General features: G+C 37.7%; 1 protein-coding gene across 8 annotated transcripts in view; it reads right to left on the minus strand.

Moving 5' to 3' along the window:
* The window catches only part of TFDP2 (transcription factor Dp-2), a 140,827-nt gene that overhangs the window by 73,307 nt on the left and 50,717 nt on the right, over nucleotides 1-16,803 (minus strand). For 7 of the 8 annotated variants that reach the window (XM_079794687.1, XM_079794688.1, XM_079794686.1 and 4 more), the window contains one exon: nucleotides 8,511-8,577. In XM_079794687.1, coding sequence (XP_079650813.1) covers nucleotides 8,511-8,577 — 67 coding nt within the window. Of the gene's footprint in view, nucleotides 1-8,510; nucleotides 8,578-16,803 lie in introns of those variants that run through there. The other variant, XM_079794693.1, reaches the window with a different exon arrangement.

Below are 16,803 nucleotides of genomic sequence, written 5' to 3' on the forward strand. Positions count from 1 at the left end.
GAGAAAAAAGGGGACCTATGTAATATTTTCAACAATAAAGATTTTTTAAAAATTACTTTGATATATTGATCCTAGATATTAAAAGATGGAACACAGTGATCAAAACAAAATCTAGAATATCTCTGAATTAGAGTACCTAATATTACAGAATAAAGCAAAATATATTCAGCTATCAGGTAGCAGTTTTATATATTTACTTTAATCAATTGTATAGAATTGAAATACATATTAAACAAATCCTGAACTTCACAACTAAGCCCCATGCATTTCCTCTATAGCCACTACAACACATTATCATTAAAACTTTCCATTGACTGTATTCAATGTTTCTTAACAATTGGGTTGGTTCATAGTCTAAGAATCTGGAACCAAAAACCAAACAAAGATTTAAAAATTGGCCAACAAAATAATCAACAATTTCTAGAACATTAGCTTTCTTTTCTAATTAAACTATACACTGTGAAATTTTGTGATCCAGAATAGACGAGAGTTGAGAAAAAAAATTTCAACACAAAACTCTTTAATATTATCCGCGATAAACAGATGCTACTAAGACTGGTTCACTGCTCCAAGTCTCTCTGCCTCCAGCTTTCTTTCCTTATATTTGGAACTTCTTTCATTTCCTCCTCTTAGAGCACGGTGGTTTTTTGTTTTGTTTTTTTTTGAGAGACAGAGAAACATCGACCCATTGCCTCCCCTGTGTGCCTCAACTGGGGATCAAACCACAACCTAGGTGTGTGCCCTGATGGGGAATCGAACTTGCAACCTTTTATTTTTTTGGTGTACAACACAATGATTTGGCATATGTATATATTGTAAAATGGTTGATGCATGGGACATACTCCAACCAACCGAGCCAGCCGGCCAGGGCTAAGCACCATGTTTTTAATAGTTCTCTATGTCCATAAAGTAACCTACATATATTACAGAATTTTTCTCACTGATACATGTTAATATCATCCCTAAATAAAATAATTATCGTATATTAAGCATTTTCTATCTTTAAAATGTTCCTCTTCAGCCCTGCTGGCTTGGCTCAGTGGTTGAGTGTCAGTCACTCTATGAACCAGGAGGTCACAGTTCGATTTCAGGTTGGGGCACATGCCTGGGTTGCGGGTTCTATCCCCAGTGTGGGGCATGCAGGAGGCAGCCAATCAATAATTGATGTCTCTCATCATTGATGTTTCTATCTCTTTCTCCCTCTCCCTTCCTCTCTGAAATCAATAAAAATATATTTTTTAAAAATAAAATGTTTCTCTTCGTAAGCAAAATTTGAGTACAAAATTAGCTATCACATACACATGACTTTAAAATCACCTACTAATATAATGATAAAGGCTCTGCTATCAAAGAAACAATTAAGAAAGTAAAGAGGAAGAGATTAATATTTTATTGAGCACCTATTACATTGTTAAAAATAAAGAAGATTTTATTTAAAATGGAGTTGAGAAGCCGTGAAGGGAAGCTCTCACACAGTCACCCAGACCCCAAACAGGAGGACATACCACACCAGAAGAATTTCTCCTTGTCAATCAAAAGACCTCCTCCTTTGTCAGTCGTTATCAGAACCTCTTTAGTTGGTTGTCTTTAGGTTTGGTTTCCTGGTTACAGCCCAGTCAATGAGTAACTGCTACATTCAGTCAATGAAAAGCTATTAACACCCTGATCTTCCATATAACCACTCCCAACCTCTTCTTTTTCCCCTATAAATGTAAGCCCTCTCTTCTGTTCTTGGACTTACCTAAGGTTAGCCACCATTTTCTTCTTTTTAAAAAAATATATTTTTATTGATTTCAGAGAGGAAGGGAGAGGGAGAGAGAGAAACATCAATGATGAGAGAGAATCATTGATTGGCTGCCTCCTGCATGCCCCCTACTGGGGATTGAGCCCACAACCCGGGCATGTGCCCTTGACCGGAATCAAACCCAGGGACCCTTCAGTCCACAGGCCCGTGCTCTATCCACTGAGCCAAACCAGCTAGAGCATTAGTAATTTTTAAAGACACATACTTTTAAAAAATATTTTAGCCAGCATTTTAATTTTTATTTACGATGTATTTATAAAGAAGAGGAGAAACCAGGTTAAATGTCAGAATAAACAAATTAATCTCTCCTGAATAATAAACATTCATGATTTAAATTGCTTCATTTAGCCCTAGCTGGTTTGGCTCAGTGGATAGAGCGTTGGCCTGCGGACCAAAGGGTCCCCGGTTCAATTCTGGTCAAGGGCATGTACCTTGGTTGCAGGCTCCTTCCCAGCCTGGGCCCTGGCTGGGGTGCGTGCAGGAGGCAACCAATTGATGTGTTTCTCTCACATCGATGTTTCTCTCTGTCTTTCCCTTTCTCTTCCACTCTCTCTCTAAAAATCAATGGAAAAATATCCTCTAGTGAGGATTAACGAAAAATAAACAAAATAACTAAATAAATAAATTGCTTCATTTAATTTTTAAAACACTGTTTTGGCAATAAAGCTGTTAAACTTTATGGCACGTTTTTGGATATTTTGCTTTTGGAATTGGCAACTTATGCAAATCTTATGGTCATGGCAAGACAAATTTAAATAAAGAAATTAAAAAAAGATAACATTTAAGAGGTTGATTTTAGAATTCCAATTGGCAATCAAAATTACCTTCTTCCTTAGTTTGAAATTAACCAGCAAAAATAGTTGTTACCAATAGTAAGCAAGAGACTAGCTAAAGTTAAAGGTGTGGGAAGGTTTTCTTCCTGAGAAGACATGGACCATATGAGTATAGGAAATAAAAACAGACAACTAGATGAATTTTATTTCAAAATACTAAGCAAATAAGAAATCACATAAAAACAGACCTTGTAATCTCAGCAGTATTCTACTCTGCCAACTGAGTTACAAGCTGAGTCACTGAAAATGAATTTTGAGTAATAGAGAAACAAGAGTGGAGACATCCTTTCCTCCAAAAAGAAGAAGATTAGTTTATCAACCTTGCTCAGGAAATAGTAACTGGATATTTTAAGAACTATAAAAAAATAGGTATCATCATGCCATACTCTTTATAATAAAGCAACTTAGATGAACAAGAACAGAGAATAAAAATGTATATCAAAAAATGGGGGGGGGGGGGGAGAAAGCCATTTCATTGTGGCTCAGGTATAACATATTGCACTGTTATAACTTTATAAACCTACAACACGCAATGCAAACACTCAGCAAAGTTATGTAATTCTACCTAACCACAATATACATTGTGAAAGCAATTACAGGAAGATAAGAGATGTGGTAACTATATCCTATTTTAAAACATTTTAATTTTTTCCTTTATTTTCTGTTTAAAATCAGGAATTCCTTAAATTTTATTTCTAAAATGTAATTCTTATTTAATTCTAGTATTTAGTTATTTAATATAGTAAACTAAACACTTTATTTAAGTAAAACATCTTGTAGATAAACACAGGAAAAATATAAGAGAGAAAAGACTCAGATGACACAGGTCCTTCAGGAAAAGCAAGCTACTGGAATGAACAGGTCAATGAAACTATTTGTAGAATGGGATAGTTGTCTATATTCAGATCATTAAGCTATTTTTAAATAGCCTGAAACCAAATCCAGATTCAAAAGACAAAGCCAGAACCATTCACTGTTTATTAAAATACAACCTCTTACTAAACCTAGCACAGTAACAGAGGCCACACTCACCGGAATATGACCTGAGATTTAGAAGAGTGCCAAAGAAACTTTATAGAATAGCTACCAAATGTTGCTTATACCTATTATTCAAAGTAATATAAAACAAAAGCTTACTAGATATTTTAGGACTTAAATTTTTAAAGTAAAATCCAGGAGAAAAAAGAATGTGGTCAAATGTTATCAGCCTTTAAAAAATTTTTTTTATTGATTGATTTCAGAAAGAGAGACAGAGAAAGGGAGAGAAAGAGAAAGAGAGAGAGAAAGAGAGAGAGAGAGAGAGAGAGATTGAGATTGATTGACTGATTTGTTGTTCCACTTATTTATGCATTCATTGGTTACTTCTTGTATGTGCCCTGACTGGAGATCCAATCTGCAACCTTGGAGTGGAGGGCACTGTAATCAACTGAGCTACCTGGCCAGGGCAAGCCTAATTTTTTGTCTTTATTGATTTCAGAGAGAGGAAGGGAGAGGGAGAAACATTGATCGGCTGCCTCTAGCACACGCCCTACCAGGGATCAAGCCTGCAATCTGGGCATGTGCCCTGACCAGAAATCAAACAGGCGACCTCTCATTGCATGGGACAACGCTCAACCAACTGAGCCACACTGGCCAAGGTGGGCCAGCCTTTTTAATTAAATGCACTACTCTAAAATATATAAGTTGCTGTATATTAAGATTTTTGAACACTCAAATAATCTCTACCCTTTCACCTTTTCAGCTTCTTTTAAACATTTTCTCATAAAATAATGAAGTTCTCACAATATAACGCAGAAAAGTCCTACAGGGAGCCATTCCAACAACACTTTTGGTAGAACTCTAAATTCCCTCTGTTCCTACCACCTTGTCCACAAAATGCTTCCTAATTAATGGAAATATTCCACGTTCATGGATAGGAAGAATCAATACTGTCAAGGCATTATTTATTCCCAACTTGATGTACAGATTCAATGCAATCTCAATCGAAACCCAGTCAGTTATCTTGTGGATGTCAACAAACTGATTCTAAAATTTTTACAGAAAGGCAAAAAAACTCAGAATAGCCGACACAATATATATATTTTAAATAATATATTTTTATTGATTTCAGAGAGAGAGAGAGATAGAAACATCAATAATGAGAAAGAATCATCAACTGGCTGCCTCCTGTACACCCCCTATTGGGAATGGAACCTACAACCTGGGCATGTGCCCCGACCAGGAACTGAATTGTGACCTCCTGGTTCATAGGTTGATGCTCAACCACTGAACCACATTGGCCAGGCTACCAACACAATATTGAAGAAAAGTTGGAAGACTGACACTATTCAATTTTAAGATTTACTATAAATCTACACTGTGGTATCAGCAAAAGAACAGAGAGCCCAGAAATAGATCTACACAAATATATTTAACTCAACTTTGACAAAGGTGCAAAGGCAATTCAATGGAGAAAGAAGAGTCTTTCCAACAAATGAGACTGGGGACAAACAGACATCCACAAGCAAAAATAATTAAAAAATAAATCTAGACACAGACCTTAACTCATAAAATTAACTCAAAATGGGAATGTTATGACCAAACAAGCTTTTGCAGGTCAATATTTACTAAGTATGTACAACATCAAGCTAGAGTCTGAGGACAAAAACATGAAAAAGAACCCTGCCTTCAAGAAGCTCAGAGTCCAGTAAATAAAAGGACAATAGTATAAAGAAACACAATATAATGCAATCAGGACAATAATAAAATACGTACAGAGTCCAAAGGTTAACACAAAGGAGGCACAGTAACAAGGAGGTACAGAACGGAAGAAATCTGTAGAAAAAGAAATAAACGAAACGGAAGCAAGTAAACTACCAGATACAGAGATCAAAACAATGGTTATAAGGATGTTCAAGGAATTTAATGAGAACTTCAACAAAGTTCCTAATTTGGGACATATCCTATGAGACAGATACTTTGAAATACTGTCCTAGAGATACAATGATGAATAAGACAAAGTCTCAGACTTCATGGAATCAGGTGGGGACCAATACGTAAACCAGTCAAGTACAGTGTGGTAAATGCTACAATAGAAGTAAGTAGAGATATTAGAGATTTATGGGCCGAGCTGAAAACAAGACCTAAACTGAGATGCAAAGAATGAACAGAAATTATCCAGGTGAAATCCTATACAATAAAAGGCTAATATGCAAATCGACCAAATGGTGGAATAACCAGTCACTATGATGTACACTGACGACCAGGGGGCAGATGCTCACAGCTGGCAAGTGCAGCGGTGGTAGCAGGAGCCTCTCCTGCCTCCATGGCAGTGCTAAGGATGTCTGACTGAAGGCTTAGGCCCGCCCCTGGGGCAGATGCTCAGGGCTGGTGAGTGCAGCTGTGGTAGCAGGAGCCTCTCCCACTCCGTGGCAGTGCTAAGGATGTCCGACTGTTGGCTTAGGTCCGCTCCCCAGGGGGAGCGGGCCTAAGCCATCAGTCAGACATCCCCCAAGGGCTCCTGGACTGCAAGAGGGCGCAGGCCGGGCTAAGGACCCCCACCCCTCGAGTGCACGAATTTTGTGCACCGGGCCTCTAGAGTGTGACTGTGAGTGTGTGTGTGTGTGTGTGTGTGTGTGTGTGTGTGTGTGTGTATCTGGAGTGGAGTGGAAGACGTTGTAGGGAGGCATGACATTCCAGGCACAGAGAAGAACATACAGTGAGACAGAGAATGTAGCTCAGTATGCCAAAAGCATAGGTGTCTAAGATAATGCTAAAGTGAAAGCAAGAACCATATCTTTTAAATTGGAGTTTGGACTTCACCTTGAGGGTAATAAGGAACTACTAAATGTTTTTTACTTTGTTGTTGTTTTTTAATATGAAAAGACTTATTCAGATTTGTGTTTGAGAAAAAAGTATGTAGCTATAGTACAGTGAATAAAATACAAAGAAATAAATCTGGAAGTAAAGAAAACAGCTGCAGTGACCCAGAAAAAATGGTTTATAGTGGTCTGAACTAAGATAGTAGCAATGGAAATAGAGAAAGTGGGTGGGGAGGCTGAGAGATTTAAGAGGTGGAAGAAACAAGACTTTTAACTGATTTGATTGGAAGTAGAGAGAAAGAAAAAGGAGTCAAAGATGATGGATGCCTCAGTTTCTGGTTTGGGCAAATGGTGGAGGGTAGTACTATTCAGTAAGATAAGAAAAATGGGAGAGCATATTTTGAAAGGGTAAAATAATCACTTTAATTTTGGTCAGGCTACTAAGTGACTAAAGGGCAGGGAGCACCTACAGTGTGGATACACTGGACAAAGGGATGATTCATGCCCCAGGTGGAACAGCATAAAATTTAATTTCAGCACATAATTCAAAACTTATGAATTGTTTATTTCTGGAATTTTCCATTTAATATTTTCAGACTGTTGGGTAACTGAAACCATACTGTGGATAAGGTGGGGACTACTATGCGGGGTGGGCAAAAGTAGTACATGAAAGAGTTTGTTCTTGTATTATTATTTCCCAAACAACTGCAAACCTACTTTTCCCCACCTCTGTATATACACACAATGGAGTATTAAGCCTCCAAAAGGAAGGAAATGCTGACACGTGCTACAACATGGATAAACTTTGAGGTCATTATGCTAACTTAAATAAGGCAGTCACAAAAAGAATACTGTATAATTCTACTTATATGAGGTATCTAGAGTAGTCAGAAGCATAAAGACAGAAAATAGAATGGTGGTTGCCAAGGGCTGGGGAGAAGGAAATATGGATTTAATTGTTTAATGGGTATAGAGTTTTAGTTTTGCAAGATGAAGAGTTATGGAGATGGATGGTGGTGATGGTTGCACAATATGAATGTACTCAATACTACTTAACTATATATGTACTAATGATTAAAGTGGTAAATTTTATATGTGCATTTTACCACAGTAAAAATTTGGCACGGGGGGGCGGGGGGGGGGACGGGAACTGAGAAGCATCAAGGGTTGAAGTATCTCTTTTATTGCTTTACAATATATATATATATAAACTCTCAGAGTAATTCTACAGATCATTATTATTAAGCCAAACATTTTTATACTGAAATACAGATTTCTCTAGCCTTCTCTTCAGGGTATATAGCTCACCTTAGACATTAACCCCTTGAGGAAGCTGGTGTTTCTCTCATAGTTATTTGTATTATAATGGCATGCATTTTGCTCCTACCTTTTATAATGGGAAATTTCAAATATATATAAAGGAAGAGAGAAATAAATAATGAAACCCCATATAGCTATCACCCAGTTTAAACAATTAATCAACCCATAGACAATTTTGTTTTATCTATAATTCCACCCACTTTATTCTTCTTCTCCCAGTGGATTGTTTTGAAGCCAAACGCAGATATCATATCATTTCAAGCATAAATATTTCAGTATGTTATCTCTACATACTAAAAGATACTGCTGAAAAATACATATTGAAAGATGACCAGTGTCCTACCTAAGTTCCTGTACTGGTGGGTCAGATTTCTGATGTTCTTCCAATAAGCCATATATTAGACACAGGATAATAACACATCCAATCATTCTATTGTAGTTCCTTACCACTAAGAAGGGCTCTCAAACAAGAAAACCAAGAAGAAAATTACTTAAAAAGTTTCAATTGTAATAGGATCACTGATCAAATATGGTCTTAGAGGCCTCTTAGGAAAGAGTTGGAGAAAGGTACACACTCTCTACACCTGTCAGAGGTAACTGATTTTCATGTTATACAAGTTATTTGGTGAATGATAACACAGTAATAGTATATAAATATTATTATACATAAAGTAATGCATGCGCCTTCATGTTTTATAAAGCAAATGCAATAAAACTAGTTCAATGCAGAAAATTTTATTCAACTGTCCTTACCTTTTGTTGGACTGAGATTCTGATCTGTAAATCCTCTTAATTCTGCATTTGTGGAACTCAAACCAACCTGGATAAAATAGTTTTTTAAAAGTTAAAAAGATCTAAGTATTAGATGATCACTTAATAAGCCATTTTATACCTTCCACTAGAGGTCCATATTAAATATTAATATAGCCACATAAAAATGAATTAATTACAACCACTACAGGAGGATTAAAAAGAAAATGTTGCCATATTGCTTGAAATGAGGAAAATATGAATTGTCCAGATAAAGTAAAAATTTTAAAATGTTACTTATGAGGAGAACTAAGGTCTATAGATTTTACTGACGGTTTTTGTAAACAATGTGGCAGCCAAGAAGTTGCCAATAGATATACCAAAATTTCTCACCCTACTTCCCTTCATTTTTACTATTCAAAATCACTGCCTATGATGCTTTTCAACATTATGACATGTAATGGACCAAATAAAGACCATTAATAACATAATGCAACTCTGAAGACGAGTGGGACCTGTTTCAGGATGAGCTGGAAGACCTTTATGGCTTGGATCTCTACAGCTTCATGTGGCGCATGAACTGGTCTGCTGAGCCTCAGAGGTAGCTGTCCCCTGTGGTAGTGCCTGTGTTTCTCTCCTAGGCAGGCCTAGCAACTCCAGTTGCTATCGTAATAATTTTTACCCAGAACCTGTCTTCTCAATCCCTCATCTTTCCCCAAGGAGTATGTTTTTTTCTCTGTTTAAAAAAGTTACCATGCCCAAACTCCCAGTGATCCCACTTCTAGGAATAGATCCCAAGAAACTAGAAACACCAATCAGAAAGGATATATGCACTCCTATGTTCATAGCAGCACAATTCACCATAGCTAAGATTTGGAAACAGCCTACGTGCCCATCAGCAGATGAGTGGATTAGAAAACTGTGGTACATCTACACAATGGGATACTACGCTGCTGTAAAAAGGAAGGAACTTCTACCATTTGCAGCAGCATGGATGGACCTGGAGAGCATTATGCTAAGCGAAATAAGTCAGTTGGAGAAAGATAAATATCACATGATCTTACTCATTTGTGGAATATAATGAACAACATAAACTGATGAACAAAAACAGATCCAGAGACAGAAAAGCATCGATCAGAACCTCAAACCTCAGAGGGAAGGTAGTGGAGGGTGGGGGTAAGGGGGAGAGATCAACCAAAGGACTTGTATGCATGCATATAAACCTAATCAATGGACACAGACACCAGCGGGGTGAGGGCCTGAGTGGGGGGGGGGTGTAGGGCAAGGGGGGGATAAGGACAAATATGTAATATCTTAAATAAAGAAAAAAAGTTACCACGCCCAGCTGGCATGGCTGAGGGGTTGAGTGTCAACCTATGAACCAGGAGATCATGGTTTGATTCCAGGTTAGGGCACATGCTCAGGTTGTGGGCTTGATCCCCAGTGTGGGGTGTGCAGGAAGCAGCCAATTAATGATTCCCTCTCATTGATGATGTTTCTATCTCTCTCTCCCTCTCCCTTCCTCTCTAAAACCAATAAAAATTTTTTTTTAAAAAAAGTTACCAAAAAATATAACAACACAAAGCAGAGGTGAAGTCCATTGGCTCAAGTCCAATGCTTAGGTTAACATTCATTATTAGTATGATACTTGAGGGACTACCTATAGCAAGTGTGTTTATAAATTCACCTTCAACAATCTATTTCATTTAGTGAGGTGACTACTGGACCACTTGGATCAGAACTGAATATGGTGGTATCATCAAACACAGTTTTACAATTTATGATAGAGTCGGGGGGGGGGCGGGGCAGGGAGGCATGCCATTTTGGAAAATTTGACAAAGCAAGCATCCAATAAATGGTTCTGCTATTACTCTTATATTATTGTTTTAATCCCTGTAGATCTGTAATCATGAAACATAAATGCTAATTTGGTACTTCAAATATTCTTTCCAAGAACTATCACACTGAAAGGATTTCAAAGCACACAAAGCTTTATAACTTTATATCTGCACATCTGTCTTACATTGTTAAACTACCCACTGCTTTACATTATATATTCTACATAAGCACTCGTTTGATACTTTACAATTTCATGATGTAAGGGCTAGTTATTTCCTTATTTGGTAATTCAAATGCTCTACTAACAACTGTTTCTATTTTTGTCAAGAGATGCTATCAGGAATATTTCTAAATATCATTCATATCATGGAAAAGTAATTCTGATGCAAACCTATCTCTAGCATCTAATATTAAATTTTTATGATGCCAGCTGAGCGAAGACATCTAAAACATAGCTTTTTAATTCTATGTAGATAAATGATGTAGAGACTTACTTCTGTCTAGGTTCTTACAAGTATTCTGTTAGAAGTAAAGAGAAACCTTTGCAACTAAATTTGAAAATTACCACTACATACATCTCCACAGTAGCTCACAAGTCCTAATATTAAGTGTTCAATTTGTAAATGCCAAGAGTTTACTGTGGCATCACTAACATGCCTCTACTTTCAAACTCTCCTGCAATAAAGAGAAAAGAAGGTCAAACTTCTGTTGGTGTTCTACTGTAAAAAGAAAGAAGGCCGAGGCAGCCTTCAACATCTTCCATGCTTAATACAATGTGACTGTTAAGTACATGTATTTCAATAACTGCAAAAGCATAAGTTTATCCCTTTTTGTTATTATACAAAGTTAACGGTAAAAACCTCAAGTAAAACCACATATTCACAGTCGAAAGTTCAGTTATTGAGTTACTGTTAGGTTTAAACACCTGCTCTTAATGTCCAACTTCTGCAGAGAAGCAGCAAACGAATTTAGAACCTTTTTAAGGAGCTGTACACCTGCACCTTAATAATTAACAAATTATACTCTCAAAGGTCAATTGTGAGTCAATATTGTCTACTAATTTTGCTGTCATAGATGGAGGGAAGGTGTTTGTATTCAGAGCTTATATAAATACTACCAAAATTTACTTACTAAAACTTCAAAAGTGTATTAATTTCTGCTTTCATAAACACTTTATAGTTTAAAGACTCAAAGAAAAAGTAGATTGTTTGAGAGTAGAAAGGGTTGCTAGGAAAGGCATTTTAAAATGTTAGGACTTGTATGCATGCATATAAGCACAACCAATAGACGCAAGACACTGGCGGGGGGGGGGGGGGGGGGCTGAGGGCATGTGCCAGGGGTAGGGGAGGCCATGGGGGAGGTCAATGGGGGGAAAAAAGGAGACATATGTACTACTATTTGTAATACCTTAAACAATAAAATTTAAAAAAGAAAAAAATGTTAGCTATTCTTTCCTTATTTAAAAAGGATCTATAATAATAAAAGCATAATATGCTAATTAGACCAGACATCCTTCGGGACGAAGCCAGGCTGCAAGGGAAGCCCAGGACCCAGGTGCCTGCCAGTGGCAGGGGGAAGGAAGGTCTACTCTTGCACGAATTTCGTGCATCAGGCCTCTAGTCTTTCTATAATGTTTCACAGAGCAAGAGAAAAAAGTGAACTCATTTTACGTAAAATTTTTCATCTAATAGGGTCGCGGCATTAGAAAGGTTGAGAACCACTGGTCTAGAAGATTATCACTGGATACTAGATACTACTGGGTAACAATTTTATCCCAGATACAATGAATATATTGCCATCTCAGCAGAGCTTCCTTTTGTAGAGTAATCCATGCCACAATCCATGTAGTTCTGGTAGGACTCTTCATCTTAGTGCCACAATTGTGCCTTGATACCAGAGCTGGCCATTTATGGTACCAATTTCCTTCTTCACACTCACTTGTCTAAGCAGTAGGCCAAGCAGGGTCAACGAAAGCAACCAAAGCTTCTGCGTGGAATTTGAAATATAAATGCTAAAAAAGAAAACTTCCCTCTCTTCCTCTGAGACAATCATTCTAAGGCCAATGTAGGCCGTTATGCCACCATATAGAGGCAAGAGATGGAAAAGAAAAACAGAGCCCTGACACCATCATTTGAACCCCTGAATCCAGCGGTGTCTGAAGCCAGAGTACTCCAGACTTTCAGTTATGTGAACCAACATGTTCCACTTTTGCCATCAGCTATTTTGAACAAGGCCAAAAAAACAAAACACACCTCATATTCTATTGCTTGCAACCATAAGAGACCAATGGGTATGGCATGGAAAACGTGCAAGTAACTCCTCAAAAAAAACTGTTCTCGTAAAACAACTGCAAAATGGGAAACAAAAAAATTAAGACATAAATAACTGAATACATGTCTAAGGATGCCGCCATAAGACCGGGCGATATCTTCTATATCAAAGAGTCACTTTTCAGTGACGTGTGACATAACTGATCACTCTCCTTCTTGAAACACTTCCTTCGCTGGGTGTCCAGATCATCAGGATAACACTGCCTCCTTCTTTTCTGGCCATTCCTCGAGTCTCCTTGGTCCTCATGTATTCTCTAACCATGCATGTGCTACATAATCTCATAGAGTCCCTCTGCTTTAGAATAATTTAATATGAAATGACTCCAAATTTCTATATCCAGTCCCAAGCCTTACCCTGAGCTCCAGAGTCACTTACCGAACTGCCTAGCCAATATCTCTACTGTGATGTTATTAGGTCCCTCAACTTTAATATATTCAAAACAATTTTTCAGTATACCCCCAACTCCTGCACTACCCCAAGAGTTCCTCTTTACCAAGTTGCACAAGACAAACACGAAAAGTCTTCTTTAATCTATCCTCTGCCCTCTATCCTAATTAGTACCAAATGATATACTGGAGTGGGGAAAAGTGGCTGGATCTAGGATGTATTTCAAGGGACAGCCTTTACCTAGAATGCTCTTTCCCCAGAAACGCACATGGCTGGCTCCTTGGATTGAGATTCAAGAGCACTGCTCTGTCTAAATGTCATTTCCTCTTAAAGAGGACTCTTCTGATCATCTAGTTCAGTGGTCAGCAAACTCATTAGTCAACAGAGCCAAATATCAACAGTACAGCGATTGAAATTTCTTTTGAGAGCCAAATTTTTTAAACTTAAACTTCTTCTAACGCCACTTCTTCAAAATAGACTCGCCCAGGCCATGGTATTTTGTGGAAGAGCCACACTCAAGGGGCCAAAGAGCCGCATGTGGCTCACAAGCCGCAGAAAGAGCACTCCCTCATCCCTGTCAATCTCTCCTTTTACCGTTTTTCTTCACAACAATTATCATTACCTGACACTGTCTTTTCTCACTACACTATAAGACCCAAGAAGGCAGGAGTCTAGAACAGTGATGTGCACATATACTAGGTGTACCAGTTAATAATGCAGATTTTGTAATCAAAGAATACACGATAATTTCAAGAGAAACATGAAAAGTGCTTTATTCAAATTAATGTCCATCGCTAGCTACACATTTCCCCAATCTTTCAGGTAACTTGTGAATACCATCCCAATAGAACTTTTCTTGTTTTGAGGCAAACCATTCAGAGACCCAATTTTCCACTTCGTATGTTTTGAAGTGCTGCTCAGAAAGTGCGTGTACCATCGATCGGAACAAGTGGTAATCTGAAGGAGCAAGGTCTGGTGAATACGGTGGGTGGGTTAATACTTCCCAGGCAAGATCTTTTAATATGTCTTTAACTGGTTTTGAAGTGTGTGATGGTGCGTCATCCTGAAGCAAAATTACTTTGCCGTGTCTTCTGACACATTCTGGTCGTTTCACGATCAAAGCGTGGTTCAAATTAATTATTTGTTGTTGGTATCGATCAGTATTAACGGTTTCACCTGGTTTTAGAAGCTCATAATACACCACACCTTCCTGATCCCACCAAGCGCAGAGCATTGTCTTCTTCTGAAGCGATCTGGCCTTGCAGTCGATGTTGATGGTTGACCTGGATCAACCCATGTTTTGTGCATTTGGGATTCTCAAAATAAATCCACTTTTCATCGCCAGTCACAATTCGATGAAAAAAGAGACTTTCTTTAGTGCCGCTGAAGCAACATTTTACCAATGACTTTTCGGTTTTCCATTTGTCTTTCGTTCAGTTGATGTGGCACCCATTTTCCTTCCTTTAAAATCTTTCCCATTGCTTGCAAACGATCGGAAATTGTTTGCTGAGCAACGTTTAATCTGTCTGCAAGTTGTTTTTGAGTTTGACACGCATCTTCATCCAATAATGCTTGTAACTGTTGGTCTTCAAACTTTTTCGGTTGACCTGGACGTTGTCTTTCACATCAAAATCATCACTTTTAAAGCGTTTAAACAAGCGATCACAAATATCTTGAGATGGAGAATGTTCACCATAAGCTTCCCAAAATATTCAGCAGCACTTTTCTTCAAAATAAAGGAATGAATTAAAACTTCTCACAAATGCTCTTTTTTTGGCACGAAATTCGACATTTTTAAGTGTATAAATATCTATGATACCACCTTCAGAACATTTGACATGAAGTTTTGAAGCTTGTTGTCAATACAACAAAATAGCATACATATCAAATCGCATATATATTAACATATGTGTAACTCCATCTATTGAAAAAAATCCGTATTAACCAGTACACCTAGTATTTGTTGGAGAACAGTGGGGATGGGAGAGAGGAGAAGGAATTGCTCAGAGCATCATAAACTAGTATAATCTTTTTGGTAAGTATCTTGACAAAACCTGCTAAAGGCGACAAAAATGTTCTTATCTACTGCAGAACGGCTAGTAAACCTGACTGGGTATTTTCAGGCAGCCTACTGTAATCCTTTCACACAGGCTTCAGCCTAGTCTGAGGCTCGGTCTCTCCATGTCATTAACTGCAGGGTTTCGGAAGAGGTTCAACTCATCACTTACCGCTCCCCCCATCCCCAGGTGGCTATAGCAGAAGGAGAAACATGATGCTCACTGTTTGATTTCTCCAAATATATAGACAAAATAATGGGAGTGCAATTATCACTAGGTCAAATGCTTTATGTTACTTTCAGGAAACAACTTATTAATACAGCAAACTATACATATGGCTAGGAAGATTATATTTGATTCAAAGTACATTGTAAGCCAAAATACACTTTTGCTATTTAAATGTTAACCATCTTGTTGCTCAGGATAACTTTCACATCCTTTTTATTTTTTTCTAAAGAAGAGAAAATCAATGTAATATCCTATAAGAAAATTCCCAATACACAGACTAAAATTTTGCTTCTTCTTTTCCCCAAACAGCACTTTAACAAATATATATAAGAGTCTTAGAGTAAAGCAAACTACTCCTGATCATTTATCCCAACAAAATTAACTAAATGTTAATAAAGAAAAATCTGTATCAGCTTAGAGCTACTAATGCATGCTAAAGCAAGATTAATAACAGCAAACCAGAGATAAGTAATAAGGGTTTATTTTTTTAGTGCCATTCTTTAGATGGATAATGGTAGTATTTAGAATTATTTGTCTGGCTCACAAGGAGACCTTTTTACTCAACATGATGCTTGCTTCTCCTGGTCATAACTAACCAAACCTCTAGTGGGTATCAAGCTGAGGCACTGCCAGAGGTCGTTCCCAAGGAATCCGGAGCCGACCTAGACCGGGCTGCCTCCACCTCTCCCTTTCACGCTTCTCTCTCTCTCTGAACAGGCTGGCTCTGTAACATGTTGACTGAGATGCTAACTGGAGAACTGAGGAAGATGATATGCAGAGAGACAGAGTAATGAAGCAGATGCACAGAGACAAGCAGAGATGACAAATGGAAACCAAGTATTGCCTCAATTCCTGGTAGATTTCAAGTTCCTGGACCCAGGTCTTTCTGGGGGCCCACTAAATTCCTGGTCTTGAATTCCTTGAGACATCCCTGTATCTTTATAATAAATTCCCTTTTTGTTTAAGTCTATGCTGATTTCTGTAACCTGCAATAAAAAATTCCAACATAATAATCTAGGAACAGTAAAGCTATTATAGTAAGTTATTTCCTGGATGCTTTAGTATTTATTTTCTGGCATAATCCTTCACCATAACTGAGAACAAATCCATTGATAGAGGGTGACAATAAAATGTAACTTCAAAGAAAGCAGATTCAGAAATGATAGTTTCAAACAAACAAACAAACAAACAAAAATTGAATAATTTCTCCAAAACATCTAAGTCCTAATGTCACCCCAGGAATCCTGTCATGGAGGATAGCAGGCTTTTCTGAACTATACATGAGTATACACATTTCCCTGAGTAAAACCAAAGAAAACAGTGAGGGTAAGAAAGTCTCCAGCAATACCAAAGCAAATTTATTACAGTACCCAATAAACGAGCAGGGTGGGAAACTTTCTGGAGACAGCAATTTGGTAGCTGTTGAGAAGGAGCAACTTAGCAGCAATTTATAA

Source organism: Cnephaeus nilssonii (genome assembly GCF_951640355.1).
Source record: "Cnephaeus nilssonii genome assembly, chromosome: 17".
NCBI classification, from domain to species: Eukaryota; Metazoa; Chordata; class Mammalia; order Chiroptera; family Vespertilionidae; genus Cnephaeus; species Cnephaeus nilssonii.